This window comes from Osmerus eperlanus, chromosome 17, assembly GCF_963692335.1.
Source record: "Osmerus eperlanus chromosome 17, fOsmEpe2.1, whole genome shotgun sequence".
Classification (NCBI taxonomy): Eukaryota; Metazoa; Chordata; class Actinopteri; order Osmeriformes; family Osmeridae; genus Osmerus; species Osmerus eperlanus.
Window position 1 is genome coordinate 4,906,619 of NC_085034.1, and position 23,222 is coordinate 4,929,840.

General features: G+C 46.1%; 2 protein-coding genes across 4 annotated transcripts; one reads left to right on the forward strand and one right to left on the reverse strand.

Moving 5' to 3' along the window:
• The first annotated feature begins 2,894 nt into the window (after nt 1-2,894).
• On the forward strand, nt 2,895-4,149 carry ndufb2 (NADH:ubiquinone oxidoreductase subunit B2). Of its 3 annotated transcripts, none has more exons than XM_062483710.1 (4): nt 2,895-3,087; nt 3,504-3,648; nt 3,743-3,849; nt 4,074-4,149. In XM_062483710.1, the coding sequence occupies exons 1-3, from the start codon at nt 3,002-3,004 to the stop codon at nt 3,815-3,817; spliced, it is 306 nt and encodes a 101-aa protein (XP_062339694.1). In that variant the 5' UTR covers nt 2,895-3,001; the 3' UTR covers nt 3,818-3,849; nt 4,074-4,149. The 3 variants fall into 3 exon arrangements, with proteins under 3 accessions (XP_062339694.1, XP_062339693.1, XP_062339692.1); XM_062483709.1 differs by having other exon boundaries at nt 3,743-3,845; XM_062483708.1 differs by having other exon boundaries at nt 3,743-4,149.
• A 162-nt stretch (nt 4,150-4,311) lies between these two features.
• kdm7aa (lysine (K)-specific demethylase 7Aa) lies at nt 4,312-22,358 on the reverse strand. Its single transcript, XM_062483702.1, has 18 exons — nt 22,233-22,358; nt 16,100-16,185; nt 15,461-15,578; nt 15,065-15,225; nt 13,070-13,211; nt 12,723-12,909; nt 12,022-12,184; nt 10,668-10,755; nt 10,389-10,495; nt 10,073-10,164; nt 9,732-9,818; nt 9,247-9,486; nt 8,821-8,945; nt 8,519-8,679; nt 8,218-8,312; nt 7,916-8,091; nt 7,223-7,620; nt 4,312-7,079 (listed from the first exon to the last, which is right to left on the reverse strand). Exons 1-18 carry the CDS (start codon nt 22,328-22,330, stop codon nt 6,991-6,993), a joined length of 2,613 nt encoding a protein of 870 aa, XP_062339686.1. The 5' UTR covers nt 22,331-22,358; the 3' UTR covers nt 4,312-6,990.
• Nucleotides 22,359-23,222: the final 864 nt, after the last annotated feature.

A 23,222-nucleotide genomic window follows, 5' to 3' on the forward strand; every position in this document is an offset into this window, starting at 1 on the left:
TTAATAAGATATCTTCCATTGATTTAGTTTGAGGGTTTTAGGTTGGTTTACTTTAGGTGCAGTTCTATGGGCATTCCTCTGTGACATTTCTTGTGAAAATGACTGCACAAATAAAATACTGAGACTGTTGAATTATAAATGTATAACGTGTCAACAGAATGCTAATACAATTGAATGGACAAATTTAAATAGTCTATAACTTTAATTCTGCCTGTCATCCTTAACTTTTTTACCAAGGTTAGGATAAAGTCCTGTTACATTTATAAGTCGGAGGAAGTTACTGAATTGTCAACCCTGTTCCTTCAGTGTTTCCTTTGTTTGCGCTCAAGAGCGCTACCTTTTTATATGACCAGTTTGTTGGACCCTTGATTGATAGCTATTCCAAAATCGTTCAAATCCGTGCGTGCATTTAGCAACATGTAACGTAAAATAGGCAAAAACGTTTGATTTGATTTATTATTGTTGTGTTCTTTCATTTGAAGTAGAGTGAGTGTCGTTCTCACAGGACAGGGCCTGTAGTTGTCCTGTTGATGAAATGACCACCTAAATCCGCTACCAACGCAGTAGGAGCCTAGGAGGCAACACGTCTCTTACGTAACCCCCTTACACAAGTGTTTTTCTTATAGAACTGAAGGTGAGGACAGGCACTGACCTTACTAATAAACACAGAGTAACAGATGATTAAAGATACATTAGAAAACTTAGGCGCGGACTAAATTTCTAGACTATGGCCATTAGCCACGCAATTACTGTACGAAGAACAAGAAGAAACTGGTCCGATGCATTCTGTGTAAATATGATGTTTAATCCACAAGGGAATTTAAAAAAAATATCTCCAAGCTATAAGCTATTCGTTAGCCTATGCAGGGACGTATCCACAGAACCTGTAGTTAGCTGTCTAGAAATCCGTCGGACGTCAAATATTTTCTTTTGTCGGCAGTATTTTAAGCGAACAGGCTACTGGCTCGATGAAAGGTCCTTTCACATCACTTGGTTCAGTTTGGCTACTAGGCTACCATCCCCCACTCAGTCATGGATATGTCTAACCGCAGCCTTGAGCGCCTGCGCACAAGATATCCTTATTTTTGACAGATCAGAAAGACGAGCTTTTATCGCGCACTTTATCATGTTTATGGAAACTGGCGGCAATCGGTGTAGTTGGCTTAACCAGAAAATAGTAATCTTGCTACAGGTCCAAACAGTCTGAACATAAGTGTCACATATGGCCTCAGTAATTTGGAGACAGAAAAGGTTGAATAAGCTAATGTTAAAGTAGACCTAGTTGGTTGCACGGAAGACTTAGGACAGAAATATGATGTAGCTTAGCCTACATTACGAGATGCAAAATGGACAAAGCCGTGTTTGACGTTTTTGTAAGGATTGATATTGCTCTCAGCCAATAAAGTACGAATTGGTCTGTTTTTGCAGAAATGGTTGGCTTCTGGTGACATCATTCTAATATAATTTGTAGGCGGGTTCTGAGCTGCGAGGGGAGAGTGGCGCAACCGGAGAACTTGCGAAGCTTGACGCCATTAGAGATGCTAAAAACGACATGCTTTTGAAACGAATATGTGATCTAAAAATGTATCCTACGTTACTTATGAAGTTCGTTTGGCAAATATGTATTTACATTCAATTCCAAGTTTCACATTTGATATCGTTTATCAAGCTTAATAAATATATTTACTCTGTTCGCATTTGCAATAATGTTGTCAGTGGTAAAGAAGATGGCGTCGGGGTTCGACGCACATGCACAAAGCGCGTATTCATGGGCGGCGGCACTGCGCGCATTCCCGAGGGAGGGCGAGAAGACTTCTTTCTTCTCAGGAGAGTTTACTTCCTGTGTTGGTACTAGTTTAGAGATCGATGATTGATGAAGTTTAAATTTTCAACAATAGCTTCATGAAAACGTAGTTTATCAGAACAATAACAGCAAAACCAATACAGTCAAATAACTTATAGCCTGTCTAGGCTATCCTATGCTTACTTATGCTAAATGTAACAAAATGGTCTTAAAATAATTAACTCAGTTGTAGTCGTTTTTCTCTCTGCTTAAATTGTTGTAGTTGTATTGTAATTATTGTAGAAAATTGTAGTTTCCCACACTGCCTGTTATGTTGTAAAAACCGAGTAGGCTAGGGTCGTTTGTCAGGTCATAATTCTATGCCCGGTATTGATTGATTGCTCTGTGTTTGCCACCTTTCATTCTGTAGAAAATGTACCTTTTTACAGATCTGTGACAATTAAACCACGTGACGTATGACTTATAGGCCTACTTAAAATAAAATTGTTATAAAGAGTATGGAACGTCGTATTTTCGTTTGCATAAACAATATGTGACGACAAATAAAAGCGCATCTTCTCAGATACGCCTGTGTTTGTGAATGGACTGGCATGCATTTGGTATATTCAGTTATTTAGTGGTGAAGCAATACAGTAATCTGAATTGTGTTTTTTTCTGTATAAATATTTCACGTTAAATTAATTTAAACGAGGGAAAACAAACGTTTTATTTTCTAATATGGTTTACTAGTACTGTGAACCATTTTCTCATCTTGTGAACCCAGATGACACGTTTGTCAGACAACACAATCCAAAGTATCGAGCGCCATCTAGAGCAGAAAGCGCTTTCATGACATTCTGTGTAACCTCTTTCAAATGTATAGGCTTGTCATGGGTCCAGATCAAATTAGGTTTGTGTTGAAATAAATATTATCAACCCGTCGGCACGTTTTCAAAATGTATAGAAAACGTGTCTGCTTTTAAACGTTTTAAAATTATTTTCGGATCTCTGGTATATTGGGTGACCTGGTGTACCGGGGAGCGGCCCAGGTTTTATTAACGAACAACCATTTTTATCTACGTGTTTTAGCCAATCACAGCGCTCGTTATTGAAAAGTCTACCACTGTACTGGGGAAGGTGACATTTCCAGAAGGCCGAAGTGCTATTGTCGGTGACTGCAACAACATTTATTGAAATTGTGCTATTTAACAGCCTACAATGTCCTCTTTAGGAAGGGCCGTAGGGGTCCTTCGTGCTGGAACACAGGTTTTAAAACGCGGACCTCAGAAAATGTTAACTCGGAAGTACGTATAAACCATAGATTTGTTTGTGGTCTTGTTTTTATTAGCTAGGTACGCTAGCTTGTCTCTGCTGGTTAGCAGAGCTATTAGCTATCGTAAGCCAAGCATACATCAAACCAGATAGCGAAATAAATGGCTAGTGCGTTAGATGTTTAGTTTTATACTACAATTCTGGGTAAAGTAATATTTTAAATATCAGTCCATCCTTGATAGACATGGCTGTAGCTATTTAGTTAACTTCAAAGTTATCAATTTGTACATGCTATATAGTCACACCGAGTGAGAGGCATGATCAAATTAAGAATATTTGCTTTAGTGTAACATTATATTCCGGTGTCATCAAATGTCATATGTTTGTTCTGCAAACATTGGAGTCAGTCAGGCTGAAGAATGATGTCATTTCTTTATCCTTGTTGCAGAGCTGGAGGAGGAGCACACATAGAGGCCCAGTACAGGCAGTACCCCCAGATCACCAAGAATCAGAAGTTTCAAGCAGAGCTCCTTAGTAGTGCCATGTGGTTCTGGATCCTGTGGCACTGCTGGCATGACCCTGATGCCGTGTTGGTGAGTCTAACATCTGACTTAAAGGTTGACAAGTTTATGACTGTAGCTCAAAAGGAGACCTTTTTTTTAAAATGTCACTCCCACCCGCTCCCAGGGTCATTTCCCATGGCCTGATGCATCCGCATGGACAGACGAGGAACTTGGAATCCCAGCTGATGACGATGAATGAGTTGGCCCCTGCTCTACTGAAATAACTGGCACGTGCGCATTCACTCTACCTTAAGCATCAGTCATGTTATATCCAACCACAACCTTCTATACACAAATGGAAACAGCATATTCTGATGCAGATTTTCATAGTAGAAATGTAACAACTCTTTAAATATGTGCACCTGGTTAAGTCATATGATCTTTTAAGCCAAACCTGCATTATGAAGAAATGTTAAGTAATCCTTCTGCCTGCTACCCACCATTTTCTCTTTCAGGCTGCTGAGCTGCCATGAAGATGATGTGCTAAAAGGCACTGTTGTACATAAATACTAATAAAGAAATCCACTTCTACATGGTTCTGGTCCTTATGTCCTCATGTATAATTGGGTTCACTTTCAAGTTTGGTCTTTTATTCCCACAATCTGTAATAATTACTGATGTAGAATGGTGAGAAAATCATTGTCCCCCCTCTCCTTGTCCCCCACCCCTTCCCAAAAAAAGACAAACAATTGATTTAAAACTACTTTTCCTCATTTCATTTATTTACAGGTAATTTTGAAATGCAGAAACAATTGCAATGAATTGAGTAACAGTGCCACAGTAAGCCAGTGTTTGTATGGTTAAAACCATATGCGAGCAATCACACCATCCGAAGAAGCAATGCACAGAAAAACACAAAATTCAAAACGTATCTGCATATAAAAAGCTACCATTAATGAATATTTTACAAATGAGAACTACTGCTCAAAACAAACCCTGCCTGCAGGCTAGCTCTTCTAGATGATTTAACATGCAAATAGTCAAGGTGAAAGTGTAGTGTTCAAAGAGGAAATCAGTCTGGCAATATGATTAACACTTGTTAGGATTCAGTAAGAGGGGGAGCACGCTAATGTGCGTGTTGTTGTGTTGGGAGGATCATGTGAAACAGCTCATTAATGTTGAGCAAAAGCTTACCCCATCATTCACATGAGTCGACCTGAGCACAGATTTGAAAGTCAGACACTGTTTAAGGGGTGATTTTAAAGCTACTTGGCAACAGTAAGCTTGGATGTACTTTACTCAAAGGAAGTATACAGGTCTGCAGACTCCCTTAGGTAGAAAAAAGATTTTGGCCAAGCATTAAAACCTTAAGGTGAGAGTTGCAACTAAGTGAGAAGAGTCAAAACATTGGAAACAAATATACTGTAGGACATTTAGGGATTTGGTGTCATCAATACAGTTGAAAAACAATGGAGGCAGAATTTACCAATAATGGACAACAAAGGATAATTACTTTAACATGGTCAATTTCACTAATTGCTCAGCAACTGTAAAATGAGCAAAGGAAGTATGAATAGTAAGTGAGAGTACTTGGAAGAACATGCTGTACATGATGTAGCTGGTGGTTTATCAGAGGTCATATCCGTGGCATTATTCCCTGAGAGCGAAGAACTGCAAACTCCAATCAAAACCCACCTCAGCTCACCAAAGCACCATATCATTAGAATCACTTAAGAAAAACCTTTACCACACTAGAATTTCCCAAAATGTACATGTCAACAAAGTGAACGGACTACTTCAGGTAGATCACAATTCTTTTTTGTTGTTGCTAGAAACAACAAGTGTGTGTAAATTCTGTAACTTAAGTGACGGAATGGTAGGTGACACTTAAGTCTCAGAATCTGAATGTAACTAACTACCCTATTTTCTTTTAGCACATAATGTAACTTTCTGGCTACAAAGTGAGAGAAAAACAGAAAGGATACAAACACAGTAGATTCAAGAAAGCCTCGACTGGCATGGGTGGTGTTTCCACAGAGATACTAGAAAGTGAGAAAAGATTTGTAGGCAAGTTGCTACACAATATATCATGACAACAAAGTCAAAATGTATCCACATTTACAATAAGAATGAGAATTGAGAAAAACAAGAAAACTCCTTCTGAAAACAAAAGAATCAGATGAGGTTCTAGGGCCCAAAATATAATAAAAATCATTATTCACCTCTTTCAATTAATAAATACATAATCCAGAATCCATCAAAATAACACAAGAAACCAACATCACAAATAAAACAATAAATTAAGCAGGATATTACAAGTTGTTTCTCACTATCAATATTTAGACCAAGTAAACAACTCATATTCCTATTCTAAAAACTTCAGAGGCAGCACTTTCACAGTGTAAGTCTCCCTCGGAAAAGCAGGGGGAAGCATGGCCACTGTATCAAACAGCAAAAATAATTCGAGTATGGCTTTGACAATGAACCCAATTAGACATTTAAGATTGACAAGAAAAGGTGGAAAGAAAAAAGCTGAGATGTAAATCTCAATATATCTAATAGACCTGATGCGTTACAAAATATTGAAAGAAAAGAAAAAGATAATTGTAATTTTTATAAATAAACAACACAATGTAGCAGGGAAGGCCATGGTCGTGAGAGTGCTGCCTCTACAAACTCCTCTTTCCTCTCTCCTCAAAGTCATTATTGCTGGTGTGATTGAGATAAGGGGAACTTGGGTAGCATGGAGGACACACATACAAACAATAAGCACCATTTTGAACGTTCAGTTCATCTCCATAGCACCCCTCCTGAGGGAGTGCACCCTCAGACACTGAGTCAGGTGCATCAATAATACCAGTGTCACAACCAATAGAAAGCATGCCTGGCTCCTTACCATTTACTCTGCTCAAATTCAACAAGAAGCAGACATGGAAAGTAGCTGAGGCAGGAAAGCTTTTAGATGAAAAAATAGACTTATGAACAAGATGCAGATGTTTTGGCATCCAAGCAATTGCTGCGCACGCTTCCGATATCACAGGCTGAGCAAACAACGCAGTCACACTGAGTTGCAATTTCTCAAAAAAAATATATGAGGGAATAGAATTTCCTTGGCCCATTCGAATGCCTCACTGGGTTCTCTTTGAATATTTCCCTGCAGCTGAAGAAATCGCAACATGCTTGTTGTGTGTCGATCTCTCCCTTCTCTTTTAGTGTGCTTGTAGTGAAAGCCGTGCACTTGCTTGCGTGAATCCAATACCCTGTCTCCTAAGCATGCACAGTCTGGTAAGTCTGGTAAGTCTCTCAGGTGGGACGTTTCCAGGCAGTGGATCTTTCCAGCACAAAAGGGTATCTTGACAAAATGAACAGACAAGTCCCAATGTGTGGTCCGAGGAGGCGTGTCCATGCCCCCTGCCTGTCACCGTGGCGACTCTACACAAACACCCGACTGTGTCTGTTCAGCTTCAGGATCTTCCCAAGCCTCTGCTTGGCAGTAGCCATCCCTTTCTTGGGCCGCTTGCCTGAAAAACAAGGCCAGGGAGCCCATGTTAAAGGCTGCCAAATGGACACACACAAAAGAGTAGAGTAGCAAAAACAACAGATAACACCAGCAGCAAGAACAAACCAAACACTGTATGTAAGGGAATCGGAGCTGGCCACCAACCTTTCGTGGCTTGATTGCTGATGGGCGGGGGGTTGGAAGCGTGCCTTTTGGAGGGGTGCAGGGGGGGAGACATGGAGGGGTCACAGTACTGGTAGTCTGTCCCTGGGCTGGCCGTGTGGCTCAGGGGACTGGGGGCTCCCAGGGAGAGCCCCTGATTGTCCCAGGCCTCGCTGCTGCTGTTGCCCTGGCTGTCCATGGGGCTCTTGTCCCCCAGGACCCTCCTCTGGTGCTGCAGCTGGTGCTGGCCCCTCTGCTCTGGGGAGCGCTGGCTGGGGCTGCTGGACCACCACGGCTCCTGGGAGTTGGTGCCCTCTTCTGGCTTGGAGGGGCACAGCAGGCCGGCCATAGAGAGCATGCCCTGAATGGCCTCTTCTGTGCTGGGTGAGGTAGGACGTTCTCTGCAAGGGGACACACACAGAGTCGAGCTTATTTAATTACTGCCCTGATAAATAGACTCCACAACTCTTGTCACTTGATGGAAAAGTTCTGAATGCAATCCCTGTTGTCATGTCATATTGACTGACAAATTAAATTACATGGTGTGTGACCGCTGAATTTCTATGCTTTATCAAATGGTGTATATTCAGTCGCGACGAGAGAGAACGTAATGCCATTTTTCCAGTCCGATGGTTGGTTCGGTCTGATCCACATGCAGTTGGCCCAGCGGCCGGGGTAGCAGGGGGCCTCCCTCACCGTTTGAGGGGTTTGTCTTTGTGCCTGAGTGTCTGGTCCCTCTGGTCCAGCTCTATGGTGTGCCCTGAGCCTCTCTGGGAGGACTGCCTCTCCCTCTCCTCGTCATCATCATCCTCCTCGTCTTCATCATCCTGGGAGCTCCCTGAATCTTCCTCTGAGGAGGAGGAGGCTTTTTGCTGTGCGTGTGAGAGGGAGACGGAGATGGAGAGAGACAAAAGAGAAAATACATAGTTCAATAAAAGTCATCAGTACTGAAAGCCAGCGTATTGTCTTAAGGAGACAGGTTTATTATCTGCAGGTACCTCTGTGGTGGAATCGCTGTCGGATTCTGTGTCTGACACACTGGAGTGCCCCGAGGCTTCATCCCTGAGTTCAGCCTTCACCCTCTCCAGACCCCCTGGGAAAACAAGACAACATCAGACAACCTGCAGAATCTCAGATTAAGTCGAACTGACTATTTGACATGCATCCCTTAGAAGATTATAGCCTATTTTAATTAGTTTGTCAAACTTAAATCAAGTTTAATAACAAATGAACAACATCATATATTGGTAGCTTTTGTTTCCGCATGTATCACACCGTGGTGTTTCAGGCAAGCCTTACGGAGGTGGCTGGCTTTCTGCTCCTCCCTTCCCATAGTGCTTTGCTCCTCCTGGCACGCCTCGGTCCTCTCGCTCCTCAGCTCGTCTGGGATCTTCAGCTCACCCCCCGATCCCTTTTCCCCCTCTATCTTCACAGGGCTGCTACCCGGCCTCCGCACATCTCTGCACACACACACACACACACATATCTCAGCATCCCTAGTAACTACTGAGCAATGCTTCTCCAGTACAGGACTACGATCAGGTCCAGGTAAGATTGTGGAATTATTTGGGTATAATTTCTCTGTCGCGTAGAATTCTCACCGGATGATTCTGCCGTTGACCAGCGTTAAACGCAGGTGGTTGTTGTCCTGACTCTCCACAGCGGCGGCAGAGGCGGTGGAGGCCTTGTTAAACTTGCCGTGGACCGCCACGCTGAAGGACGGGTCCTGAGTCGCACAGGGGAGGAAACAGCCAGCGTGAGGGGAGGAGCTGGGACAAACCACACACGCACCGAGCGCTACCTTTCCTGTACTGTGGTAGGGCTTTGTGTAGGACAGTGTTGTGCACACGTCATCATCAGCAATGCACAGCATATCCCTTAATCTAGAATGGTGCGTGTGGTTGTGTGTGTGGGTGAGTGAGTGGTTGTGAGTGTGGGTCGGTGAGTGAGTTTGTGTGTGGACCAGCGTGTGTGTGTGTGTGTGTGTGAAAGTGTAGTTGTGTGTGTCAGTGCACGTTCACCCTCACCTCCTCCAGGGGCCCCACCTCCAGCCTCCTGAGCACCTCCCTGGTGTGCAGCTCCAGGATGTCCAGGTTGGAGGGCACCTTGGGCGCCTGGCGCTGCTGCTCCCGGAGACGCCTGGCTGCCCGCCGTGCCCTCCGAGCCTGGCACAGCCTCTCCAGGGTGGAGCGGGTGGCCGGGCACCCCGCCAGCCCTGACCCGCTTCCCTGAGGTTTCACTGGGCGGCCTCCGCTGCCTGGCTCCTCCTGTCATTTAATAAGGATTTGGGTCAAATGAGCAAACAGGGATTTGAACCTGCTTCCTCGTGATCTGCAGTCAGATGCTCTACAGTGTAGCAATACCCATTCCCACACGCCCAATCCTCCAAGGCACGCGCACATACCCGCCGCACACTCGCATTTTAAAACACAAACTCCCAGCGTAGTGCTTAGTGGTGGGTAAATAATGTTGAGGGCACTGGGGATGGAGCGGAGCCTGAGTTGGTCCTTACCTCCAGGTAGCGGATTTCCTTGGTGAGCTCTTTAATCAGATGGTTGGGCCTGATATGGTCGGGAACCTCGCTGCTCAGCTCAGTAACCTGCCGACACAGAACGACCCACTGGCAGTTAGCGGGGGAGGTTTTAACAGAGGACCCCTTTTTCTACAATTGGCACCGAGCCAGAGAACAAGGGACAAACCACAGTGAGATCCCCCATCAGAGTCCAGCTGGGAGGTAAGCGGCCAGGCAGTCTGATATTGATCAGGTCCTTCTAGGGAGTCAGGTGGTAGGGTAATGGACCGGGTGAACTGGCTCAAAGCCCAACCTGTCACTGGTGACCCCCTCCAGCTTACCTCTCTCTTCAGCCAGGTCTTTAGAGCCGTGATTAAAGCCTTAACCCCTTCCACAAGGTAGCCCTGGGGTGGACAGCTGTCCTCTCGTAACTCTGATGAGGAGAACACAAGGGCATTTTTATTTATTTATCTGGGGATCAAACTAAAGTAATAAACGACACAATATAAAAAAAATATGTAAAGAATTAGTTAATAGTTTATCATTTATAAAACATCATGACTGCATTATTAAAACATGACTAAGCTATATGCATTGATTAATTGTTCTTGTATAAACTGGGTAAATATTCATATTGGGTTGCCTTTTTCCACTCACCTTTGAGGGTCTCCAGCAGGTTCTTGGCCACATACCAGCAGATGGCTTGGAAGTAGGGGAACTTGAAGAGGTCTGGTGTTTTCAGGCGGCGTTCCATCTCATAACACCTGTGTGAGGGGCCACGCAAAGAGACAAGTCAGGATACCAGGACACTTTACATGAACCAACAAACAGACGTCAGAGAACGTGTCAGAACGTTGATAAACATGTAGTATGAATATGTTTGTTGAAGATGGGATGGACGATGGGCTGTATCTCTGTGTGGAATGGGAAGCTCACCTGAGCTGCATGCCAATATTGAGGTTATGGAGGAAGTTCCCTCCGAATGCCATGCAATCCTGAGAGGTGAGGACAGCATGGATCCAACCTGCAGGGGGCAGCACAGCACACACTCTCAACATGTCTGACACACTGACGGGGCCAATACACACAGCCTCCCCCCCCTCCCACCCCTCTCTAATGAGCACGCACAGAACATGCACGCACACACACTCCTACGCACTCAAGACGCACACAATAGCCACGCTTATCTCTCTTTAGTGTTTAGGGGTTAAGATAAGGTTTCTCCAACATCAGTGTTTATCTGGATAAGACGAGGTTGTGCCTTCATAAATACAAGAGTTTCTACTGCTGGACATGAGAGAAAGCAGACCGAGGGTGATAGAGGCCTGATACTGCAGCCACGGACACAGAGTCCCGCTTGAGTGATCTACACTCCCCTCTGACCCCTAAATCCCTCCTCTCTACACCCCCTCAACCCCTCACCCCTCGGGAGGAAATACATCTGGACGCCTGACTGAGACCAAGTCATGGGCAGCTTCACAATGGGAAACCGACATTCACTCACAATACCTCTATGGATAACAGGAGAAGACAAAGGAATCCTGGGTTTAATTAGCACTGCTCTGGTTATGGAGGGAAACAACTCTGAGATGAGTTTCTTAATATAATATCTGTAGCCAGTGACTGGAAATAAACTGGTTATCTGTAGAGGTTTGTTGACTCCAAATGTGTTGTGTCTTACATGACACAAAAAGGAATGTGAGACTTGAATTAGAAATCCCATGTTTGAGCAGAAGGTTTAGTATGGGAGAGACTGGTAACCTGCCCCTAATATGGGCTCTTTACTTAGAATGGCTTGACTTGTCAGTCTTTCAAATCTTTCCATTGACATATAAACGTGATCATTTCTCCCACAATATAAAGATTGTGTTAGGCCTGTTGCAGGGCCAAATCATATTTTCCATGTTCCCTTGGCAGTGAAAGGGAATGAGAAACGTTTGAAGGAGAGGGGAAAACAACTATTTTCCTGGCAGGCACTTTGTCAAACTTTTATTTTAACTTTCATGATGACCAAGTTTCTATGGGAGAGAAAGCTAGACTACTGGAAGGTCAGCTAATGGAGTGTAGTGCAGCCAAGCATCCATTAATATGATAGAACATGGTAGATAGAAGTGTGTGTGTGGACTAGAGTACAGAGTGGGCTGAGATCCAAGCTTCTGAGGACCAAGTGAGAGAGATCCTTTGGGGACAAGATCCAGAACGAGACTGACTGGCGCATTTCCAGTACACACACACACACACGCGCGCGCGCGCGCACACACACACACACACACACACACACACGCCTTACCTGTGGGGATGAGCAGAGTGGTCCCTTGGGTCACCACACACTTGTAGCAGTGGTCCACCTTGTCCCCGAAAAACACCTCGCTCTGATTGGACGATGAGCTCCATGCCTCATATAGTGCAAGGTTGGTTTGGGTGGGCTTAATCAAATAGAAGATCTTTTCTCCCTAAGATGGAGATTGAAGAGACAGTTGGCGTATACTTGAAAGCATGGTAATGTCAGACTATTTGCACAGTGCACACATCCTACACACACACACACACACACACGTCCTGATTAGCAGCAGTGAGTTTGTGGCCATCTGAAGGATCATCTATCACCATGGGGACAGAGGGGCCCCCAGAGTCACCCCGACAGACATTAACAATCGAGGTGACCTTCCAGCAGACTAACCAATCAGCCTAGATTGCCCTAAATAACTCTGCATGTACAAACACACTTGATTAAACGTCAGTGAGCATTATACAGCTAGTGATGTGGGGAGAACCAAGGGGCAATCGAGGCTTGATTTACCGCTATACACTATGTGCTGGTGGCTGGGCTTTGGCCTTTATTTACTTGCTATGCACAGACCAAACTATGATAAACTCCTTACTCATGTACAGAATCTCTCTGCTGTGAGTAGAGAACTGCATGCCTGGAAGACTTATTGCACCTACGCACACGCACATCCAGCTCTCTGATACACAGATGCACACACTTACCCAGAGAACGTGATACCACACAGAGGTGCCCCCAAAGTCGATGTGGAAGTCCGTGTAGCAGTCCTTGACCCCCATGAGACAGTACTTCTGGACGAAGGGCTTGGGGAAGTAGGACTCTTCAGGCCAGTAGTTCTCCACCCAGGACATCTTCTGGGCCACGTCCGGAACCACCACCAAGTCCGACATCCTGGGAAGAGCAAAGCTCCAGTTTAGACTGGATCGCTAGCACAAGGCTGGCACCTAGCGGTGCAGATTTTTGCGATGCTAGTCAATGGAAACCCAGTCGCAGAAAGCTTTCCACCGTGCTAAGAGACAGCACAGCAGCAGCCCCTCACAGGGGGACTCACTTGGTGTCAGAGAACTCCAGGCTGATGAGGTTCAGCACCTTTGGCCGATGGGACTTGTAATAATACTTGATGAACTCGCCAAGTTTCAACTTGCTGTCTGCCTGCCGGGCCACATCGATGACATCGACGACTTTGTCACCACCTGCGGGAAGGGAAAACGGGACAATGGAGGTGGCATCATTCTCTGGTGTCATACGGTGGGAGGTGTGGAGACAGGAGAGAGGCCAAGGAGCGCTTCTCCTCGTCTTTGATGGGCAGTGAGTGGATGAGCGGCTGAGCGGATGCGTCTGGATGGCTTTTACAGTCTCAGCCAAGCTCCTATGGGAAAGACGATATTAGGGGGTGGGAAAACCGAAAGTGGGGGGTAGACAGTCTGTCCAGACCACGTGTTCTAAAAGACAAAGGGGGGGGTAGGGTGGGGGGTGGAAATCCAGGACACTATGTTAAGTGTGTATGTGTGTGTGTGTGTGTGTGTGGTAGACAAGTAGAACCACCAGCACAGCTGGGAGGCAGCAAATCACACACACGCCAGAAACCAGGTCCGGAAACAGAGCCCTGTCGGCAATGTGGGGGCAAGACAGCTGGCAGTTGCCTGAACCCCTCCACCCCTCTCCCACACACACCTTTTCATACCCAGCCTCCACACACACACACACACACACACACACACACGCACGCGCACAGCCCCAGCTGGCCCCTGGGTGATGACAGGGAACAGCTGGAGCTAGCCACAGAGAGAGCAGCGTGCAGAGCGCTCAGTGACAGGCCTACGCACCACAAGCCCAAAATGGAGAGGGGAGCTCGTAAACACCCTAGACAGACTGTAGGTCTTTGTCCCGCTCACACTCAGACTTCACTCCATGACAGCAGCAGGAACCCTCCATAGGCCCTCCATTCTACCACAGCGACAGGGTTCTTCCCTTCTTACGCTTGGAATGGTCTTTCCAATCAATTGTAACATGATCGGGACCTTGTGTACAGAGTCCGAGGTGATTAACTGGAGTGTAACTGGGGGGTCAGATGGCTGAGCGGTTAGGGAATCAGCTATTAATCAGAAGGTTGACGGTTTGATTCCCGGCCATGCCAAATGACGTTGTGTCCTTGGGCAAGGCACTTCACCCTACTTGCCTCGGGGGGGAATGTCCCTGTGCTTACTGTAAGTCGCTCTGGATAAGAGCGTCTGCTAAATGACTAAATGTAATGCTAATGTAATGTAAGTTCTTTCTAGTGAAGCTGGAGGAGAGACTCCCCAGGACACAGCAGTGTCCCAGTCCTGCTCCTATTGTCTCCTCCAACTGTCAGTAACTGTCTCCTCACAGGTCGAGTCACAACACCTGGGCCTTATCAGGCAAGAGCAGCTTAATGCTCAATAGGGCATGGGGAAAGGCATGGAGAGGGGGAGAGGGAGTGAGGAAGAGGGGTTGTAATCTGAACCTAATGATAAAAACACAAGCAGGCTTAGATGGCATATCCCTGTGGTTGGTAATGGACTGAAATATGAGCCCTGAGCTATCGGGTCGTCAATAGAGAGGACTGCTGGTCACAGAGAGGGCAGTGAAAACCTAGCCCTCCTCCATATAGGCCTCGTTCAGCCCTTGCTCGATTGGTGGATAAGTAGGTATAAACCCATTGAACCTGGCAACCCGCTCGGTCTGACAAGACAGACGGCGCCAGGTCGCCCACACAGTGACAGCCAGTAACGGTCGTCTGTGGAGGCTGGCCTCTGTAGTCGTTTCTGGTATTTATCCATTTCCAGGAAGTCAATCCAGGCCATGTATACATACACCAGAAGACAGCAGAGGAGTTAGTCAGCTGTCGGTTTTCTGCTCTACAGGGTAAATATCTGCCCCACTGTCCCATTTATTCTGACTCGGTTGGGGAGGAGGGAGGCGGGCGAGGGGGCAGGGGGGGGGGGGTGTAAATGGGTCAAGAAAAATCTAGCTCAAGAGTGATTGAGCGCGCACGCACGCACGCACGCCTCTCCCCAGTCCTTACCGACATACTGCTCCACATCCTTGGGGGAGAAGGTGGGGGGCGGTAGCTTCAGGCCCAGCCCGTCCATCTGAGACACAGCTATGGGGTAGTGGAAGCCGTGCTTCTCCAGGAACCTGGGGGTCACCTGGTCCCCCTCCATCTTCCTCAGGATCTCATCCCCACTGAAACCCAGTGCAGACACACAGTCAACGTCCCGCACTGTGCCAACGCATGTCTGGGACCAATACCGAAAATAAACGAGGATAACGTAAACACTGGATCATAAGTGAAGGTTAAAGGGTGAAAAGTCTAGACTGGTAATGCTCGTGTCTGTGGTCTGACATGGCACTCAGTACCACAGATGAGGATGGTTTTGTCTTGTGTGCGTGCGTGCGTGCGTGCGTCTCTAGTGCCTACCTGGGGAAGGTCCTGTTCTGAAGCTGTTTGATGAACATGGCGGTGCCAGCCTGCACTGGCTTGCTGCCATCGTCTGGTTCCGTGTAGTCATGTCTGTGCCAGTTGTTGCGCTTCTTCACTGCAGGAGGACAGAGCACACCACCATCACAGTATTTAGGGCCTTTCTCCTTCTACTTCTAATGTTACTCTTATTACTAACCCTTAAAACTAACATCACCTTCACCTAACATCATCTCCTTGCATACAACAATCTAGACTAGTATTAGTTATTATAACAATAACAGGTAGAGTATACTAGTTGCAATAATATATAGTTTAATATGTACTATAAAAATACATTAGGGTCAACGCGATTATGTATTTTCTGTTCAACCAGTCTGCTTGGCCACAGCTAGTCATGACTCATGTCTAATCGAAGTCTGAGGATCACAGTACCATTCAATTAGAGCTTTAATGTCTGCCCCCCGGTCAACCAGGGGTTAACCCCTCTACATCTGACAGGGGCCCTGCTATTGAGACTGGCCTGTATTCCCCTGTGGCTAGTCCATCATTGAACCACTGGGAGCCGGACAGACGTGCCTGTATGCACGGTCTTCCCCCCCCCACGCACGCACACACACACACACACACAGTTCTTACTCAGGGAGGGTCCGTGTAGAACGTCACAGTTGGGACAGTGGTACACATCGATGTCCACTGCATGGTGCTCCTCCACTTGGACACAGCTGAGACAAGAGGAAGGACAGATGTTACTCAAGAGGACGCCGGCTGATTGACGCCAGCTACGCTGGGCATACAGGAAGTGACCGGATCACCTGACAGGATACGAGTCTGGGGTTCTCACGGTCCTTGCGACACCAAGGAGCTGTTATGGTAACGGGAACCTGCCTATATGATAGCCTGAAGTAAAAAGGTGTCCATAAAAATAAATAAAAATGCCACTACACTTTATAGTGCTATCCTTTTCTAGACTTTCAGTTTAGGCCAAGCGTTTGAAATGTTCTCTCATCCTTAAGAACAGGACTAGACTGAAATATCACAAGCCTGCAATATTTCAACTGTGGTTTGATGTGTGTGTGTGTGTGTGTGTGTGAGGAGAGGTGACAGTGAAAACACAGAGCCAGGAACACTCTCTAGCTCAGTGGCAAGTACAGCATGACCCATCAGAACTTTCAAACTTGATTTATTTGATAGACTACATTAGTGTAGGCCTAGATAGCAGCGTTTTTTTGGGAGTTTTTTTTTGTTTTTTTTACGTGTCAAGTCAGTAGAAGTGCCCGGCAAAAAGCTTTGCTAGCGCCAGTGTGCGGTCACAACTCTGTGTTCTCTAACATGTCTCAGTAACAGTGTGCACCTCCCCAGCCCCAACCCACCCCCAGACAGCCAGACCACAGGCAGCGCACGCATGCACACATGCACAAACACAAACAGGCACGCACCTCTGCTGCATACCAGAGCTGAGTGTTCACTTTCAGTGTAAACAGAAAACACACACCTCTGCAGCATAGCACAAGCCCTTTCCAGCACAGAGTGAGCTGAACAGGCTCTGACTGTGTCTGAGGTGAGAAAAGCTGCAGGGTGAATTCCCCGTGTCACTGAGGTAGCTCCGGAATCCTCCCGACAGATCTGTCAAGCCCCTCTCCAGTAAACAGATCAAAACCTTTAGGGTCGGACCCTCTCCGATGACGAGAACACGCACGGTAATATCTTCTGACCGTATCTCGCAGCCGAAAGCCAACAGCACATTACAAAGTATCATCGCTCTGTCTGAACAAATCAAACTTCCTGCCTTCAGTAACCGTGTTTCGAAAGGGACACATTTGCCCAAATCTTAGGTTGGAAAACATTTGCCAAACCCTGGTTCAAACTAGTTAGCCTGGGGGTGCTTGGTGTGGGCGTGAAGGTCTAAAGTGCCCCGTCTACAACGTCCCTTTGACAGAGACAGCTCTTCCCAGAGGAGGGGGACAGCCAGCACCACTGCCCTGCTATCAGCTTTGATCTGACTGGAATTGCAGGAAACTGTAAAGGAAACAAAGGCGAGCCATTAAGCCAACAGGACGCAGAGGACTACCGCGGACGGCTACTATGCACAGCCTGCGCTCGACAGGATGTGGACAACAAGCTCTCCTTTTCAGCGTCCAATAAACAGGCCCACTCGGCAGCCTGGAGCTACGGAGAGGCAGGCGGAGCGCGCTCAAGTCACAAAGAGCACGGGGAGCTTTCTAGGACGTGTAGGCAAAGTGCTGTGATGGGGTGTCATCCCCCGCTGAATCACAAGACAATCGCTGACCGTCTCCACGGCCTAGAACTGCGGAAGGAGGAACGAGGGGGGAGGAATTCCACAGCGGCGCTTGCAGCTGGCTGGTGTCGGCCCGGGTGGAATCTTGGCTGAGGCTGGAAGCCCGGACCCACGTGCTCCAGAGCCAAACAGCCCAGTTTCACCTCGTCCCTCCACCCTCCTCTTGCGGCTCTCCTGTAACAGGGGGTAGAAAGCAGGGCACTGTGCCACAGGAACGCTGCACACCGCCACCCTGACTCAGCTCGTGTGTCACCTGCGTCACTGATTAACGACTACGCCAGGCGCCAGCGAAGGACGGAGGGAGGGATACTGAGGGAGCTGTGGGAGGACAAAATATTTGGTCTCTTGCGCAGGCATGACGGATTGCGTCACGTCGGGAAGAGGTGGGCCGGGGAGAGTGCGTATGCAAACTCGCGTCCAGCCAACTTTTCTCTGCCTCTGACAAATCACTTTCTCTGCGTCAGACAAATCTAGATGGAGAGCAGGGACAACAAACTGAGACAGAAATGGCCAATTTACACCTTAAACTAAACCATTCATCAAAACAATAATAGGCGCACAGTGGAGTGGCTGATCGACACGAACAAACTATAAACCTGTATATCAAAACATTCAAGACAGGCTGTGCACTAAAGGATAATAGCTTAAAGCTCTGTCCTACGTAGAGTGTTTCTTCCTCTCAAACATGACTGATAGCAACTGAGGAAGCTGGACAGGGGCACCATCATCAGAGATCCATCTACTAGTACCCTCTCCTGCCCCTAACACCACTATCTCTTCCCTCCGTCTCTCTCTCTCTCTCTCTTTTCTCCTTCCTGTGTGAGTGTGTGGGGTTATTCATTAGTCTATTCACTGTGAGGGGGTTCATTGTGCTCAGCGCTCAGCAGGGGAACACAAAGCCTGGAGGCGGCCCCAGCCATTATTTTAAGCTCTAAATAACCCCCCCTGCATGGGGCGATGACACGCCCACATTAGAGGGCTGGCAGATTCTTAATGGATAGTGGTGGGATAGGGGAGGACAGATAGGGAGGGCGCCCATTAGGAAATACACACCTGGCTGGATTTCTTTAGCCCTGGGGCACCTGACTCTTTGGCCACCCCCCCCACCCCGAGTCTAAAGAGTTTCCTTTGTACCACAAACACCACTTGACCGATGTGACGATTAGACAGACGAGATATCAACTGAACCCTGAGGAAAATGAGGTGAAACCTATCATCTACTGGCAAGCTATGCAGGAAGTGTGGTTGGGCCTTAACCTGTTCAACAACAATAACAGCACAGACACCAACGAGCCTCTAAAGTGGACACAGCTTGTACCACGGACACGGCGTCTTCTCTGTAGTCAGCTGGAGAACAACAAAAAAAGAGGATTGCTTTGTTGTTTACGGCGCTTTGCAGAGGCCCGGCCCCAGGAAGTTTACAAGCTGACTGGATTGTTTACGGCGCAGGTTGCAGCGCTTTGAGGTTCAGCGTTCTGAGGTTAGAGTAGAAGCAGGGGGGGCAGGCCAGGCCTCTGGTCCTCTTCACACATGCCCTCAATATGCCTGCTCCAGACAACACAGGGTGCGAACCAGCACTGTCAGACTACACTGCTTTCCTTTACGACGCAACAGACGCCATACTCATCTGAACCCAATTTGATTTCAATTTCTAACCATTTTTTTTTGTTGTAATTCTCGTTTGTTTCACTACCATAGCAGACCTGCTAATGGATTAAGCAGCTATCCCAGGGTAATACCAGGATTCTGACTGACTAGAAATCAATCCCCAATGACGTTGACCAGCTACTCTACATTGATCAATCTAAAAGTAATGTGATTTACCCACCCTAATGAGACAGCTACAGCACTCAGTGAAAACCCAGTGCTAGCTATGCTACGTCTACAATTGTGAAGTGAACTGAGAAGGGCCCACACAATTGATCACATAGATTTGTCTGGTTTTGGAAAAACAGCCCAAAAAACAGCAATGGAGGACTTTTAGCTGTTTTAAACGCTTAAATCGGCAGAGTGGAGCCCATCCATCTCTCCACAGCTCTTCCCCCCTTCGAGGGACTTTGATGGATGGTGCATTGAACTTGGCTCGGCCTAGCTCCCATCAATCATCCCTCCATGTGCAATCCATTGCCCAGTCTCTCACCACCCCCACCCTCCGACCCTCAGCCAGACATGAGGAGGGCTGAGTGTCTGTCCCCAAAATGAGGAGGGAGGGAGAGAGAGAGAGGGAGACATAGAGAGACCTACACATAGAAGTGCCTGACCTTCTGACAGAACTTCATTACAAAAACTAACAAGTACTCTTTCGAACTAAAGCTGCAAGCTAGCTGCATTCAGGCCACGTTGGGTCATTAAAGTGACATCAGTAGTTATAGCAAATAAGATGAGTGTCTAATTAGTGTCTACTTTGACGAATCCAGACTGCCTCGTATCATTCTGGTGGCAGCCTATATTGTAATAAGACATTGAGACACAGGTGATGGAAAACAGACACACACACACACACTCCCTAGACAGAAAGACCTTGCGCCTCTGTCTTATTAAGCATAGACTACTGCACAAACGTTCACTTGACAAACAGGTCGACGAAGATCTTCCAACAAGCGGGCACCCAGATTCCAGAGCGGCACCTTGGCTTGCCACCATGTAGAGGTAGCCTAAGATTCACCCCTTCCTTTTAGTGAGACATGTGGAAAACTGGGGAAGTGTGTGTGTGTGTGTGTGTGTGTGTGAGTGGGGGGTGCCTGTGTGTGGCTGCTTATGATTAGTCATCAATGGGGGAAGCGGCTTCATTTGTTCTTCTTCTTTTGGCACACAGCGCAGGCAGGGATACTTCCCTGGTGTAGGCTTCTCATGGTTCAGGGCGTATGGTTCTTGGCAGTCGATAGTGGAGTTACGCAACAACTTCCGTCATTTCAGAAGAGGCAAATCTGCTGTTGTGTTCATAAACAGTTGCCGTGGAGATCACGTATTCCATCCAGTCACATTTTTCTGTTATTACCTTGACAGTCCTGGTGTATGCAGAACTGAAGATGATCTTAGAAAAAAGGGTAATGGTGGTAAACATCCTGTTATAAATGAAGTATTTAAAGTAGTGTCTAAACAAGTCCCAAGTTGGATGGTTGCCATAAACATGGATGCTATGTTGCTATGCGGATGATGACAGAATGAGAGATTACACAACGCAACAGACTGGAAGAAAGTTGCTGAAAGTATTTGGCCATAATTAATGATGTAACAGTATTCATCCAGTCTAAATATTAGGCTACACGAAAGGATTCACTAACGGTATGGCCTATACACCAACAACAGACCTAACATGATACAAGGAAAGCACATTCCTTCCCTGCAAGGAAAATAGGACAGGCTTTCCTGGGACACGTGCCGAATACCTTTAAATGGCAGTTCTCCTGTCTTCCACTAGGGGTCTCTAACCATGTGCCTATTTTGGTTGAAAGGGGATTTAAATTTCTCCAGCTGTCAATCAACAGCCCAACAATAACAACCATTTTCTCTTGAACAGGATCTATTTCTTCAAACGATATAGGTAAAAAATGCCGTGCTTATTACTGCAAATAAAATGTAGATGGGTATTGCTGGACAATGACAACTTCAAAGTCAAAAATAGGTTTAATATTCAACTGGGGCAATTCAATGTATATCTGTTTAAAACCCTTGAAGAATTTAGTCAATAAATATAACAATTATGGCTAACCAATTTCCACCTGTGGCAGCAATCAAAGTACATAGTTTTAAATAAAGTTGCAAAAGCCTTTGTTTTTACCTCGAATAACCTCAGCAACATTGCAATCTTTTGAAACATTGTAGACTTATGTTCTCAGAGACACATTCAAACATGTCATAACTATTTACTGCCTACTTCTAGACACTAATGTATCGTGTCTAAGCTCTTTTGGTATTGCGAGGCCTGTTGTATTCCTTCAGCATTGACAGGATGCATTATGATCCATACACACGGGGAACATAGTCAGAGCAAGGGTTGAATTTAAAATGAAATCTATCATCTCAGCAACCATTGATATCTAAAATAGGCCAAAAGGCGAGTTTACTCTCATTTACTGCTGGCGAAAGGCGTTTCTGAACGGGCCAAATGTTTCTGAAGCAGCGCAGGCTTTGATCAGTCACTGACTCTGAGATTGACAGCTCGTCACACAATCTAACTAGCTAGCAAGCAAGCTAATTTCTTAGAAGTTTGAACGTGGGGTCAGGAATTACATTTAGACACAGTCTAATAAACATTCCTAACTTAAAAACATTAGTTAATTGTTTAGGCAACACCAACTACTGAGAACCTCATCGTAGGTCGTGTCAATAGAGAAGCTTGAAGACCCCATTGCTTAGCACCAGGCATAGCAGTCGACACCGCATGACAACCCTCGCTTATTCAGAAACAAATAAAGTTGGTTTCGCTTCTGAAATTAATTATGTAATTGATTAAATCTATAATCTACATACCTGCCATGAAACCAGTCTTTACAGATGTCGCATTCGATCATAAACCGGCTCACATCATAGGGCTGCCGGCAGACACAGTACAGCGGGGCCGCCGCCATCTTCCTACTGTCCCCAAACAACGCAGGAATGAAGTGGGGCGGGGATTTGTTTCAGTTCACGGAAACGGCCGAGAAAAAATCCGACTGCTCACGAAAGACAAGAGTGCAATCTTATTTGACGACAATTTGAAAAAGTATTCGTTTTAAACTGGTTAAAACAGACGACAATAGCGCTTTTTGCTTAGGCTAGGTCATGATGGGAGGATTTTGGTGTCTTGGATGTGAATAAAATGTGTTATATTAAACAGACACGTTTCAAATGACAGATTGTAAAAACAAAGCATTGTTGTTTGATGTTGTTTACATCCGTTTTTAAATAGTTTGTCTGCCAGCCAGGGTTTCAGTGACAGTGATCACTGACCCACAAACAAAGATGACATAATTCACACAATGTGTGATACTGCTCGGCAATACTTTCCAAAAGTGTTTGGCTAATTGGCTTCAGTGATTCTGAAACAAACTTTTTTGATGTTGTTTGTCTTAATATTTCATCATCTAGTGAACCCCTTCTCACTGTTAGGTCACATGGTTGCGAAGTCTACGGCTGAAGACACAAGAGACTTTCACAACCCTAAATAATCCCCTCTTTTTGTCTCTAAGGGCATGTCTGACGTGCCTTGCGTGCCTGTGTGGCGAATAGCAATGGGACTTGCGACCCACAATGATCTGTGAGTTGACATCGCCCATCCCCCCAAACGCCCATCTGTGCTGCTTTGCAGACACATCGGCCTAATGCATTCAGGATATGAAGGGCTGACTTACTGAACATACTACAGATCATTCAGTTGTTTTCAATACATAAAAAAAACCTAAAAATAACTCGAATCTATACAATAACTATCAGAGCATTGAATCCGATATTCCAATGTTGGCAAGGGTTGCAACCAAATTA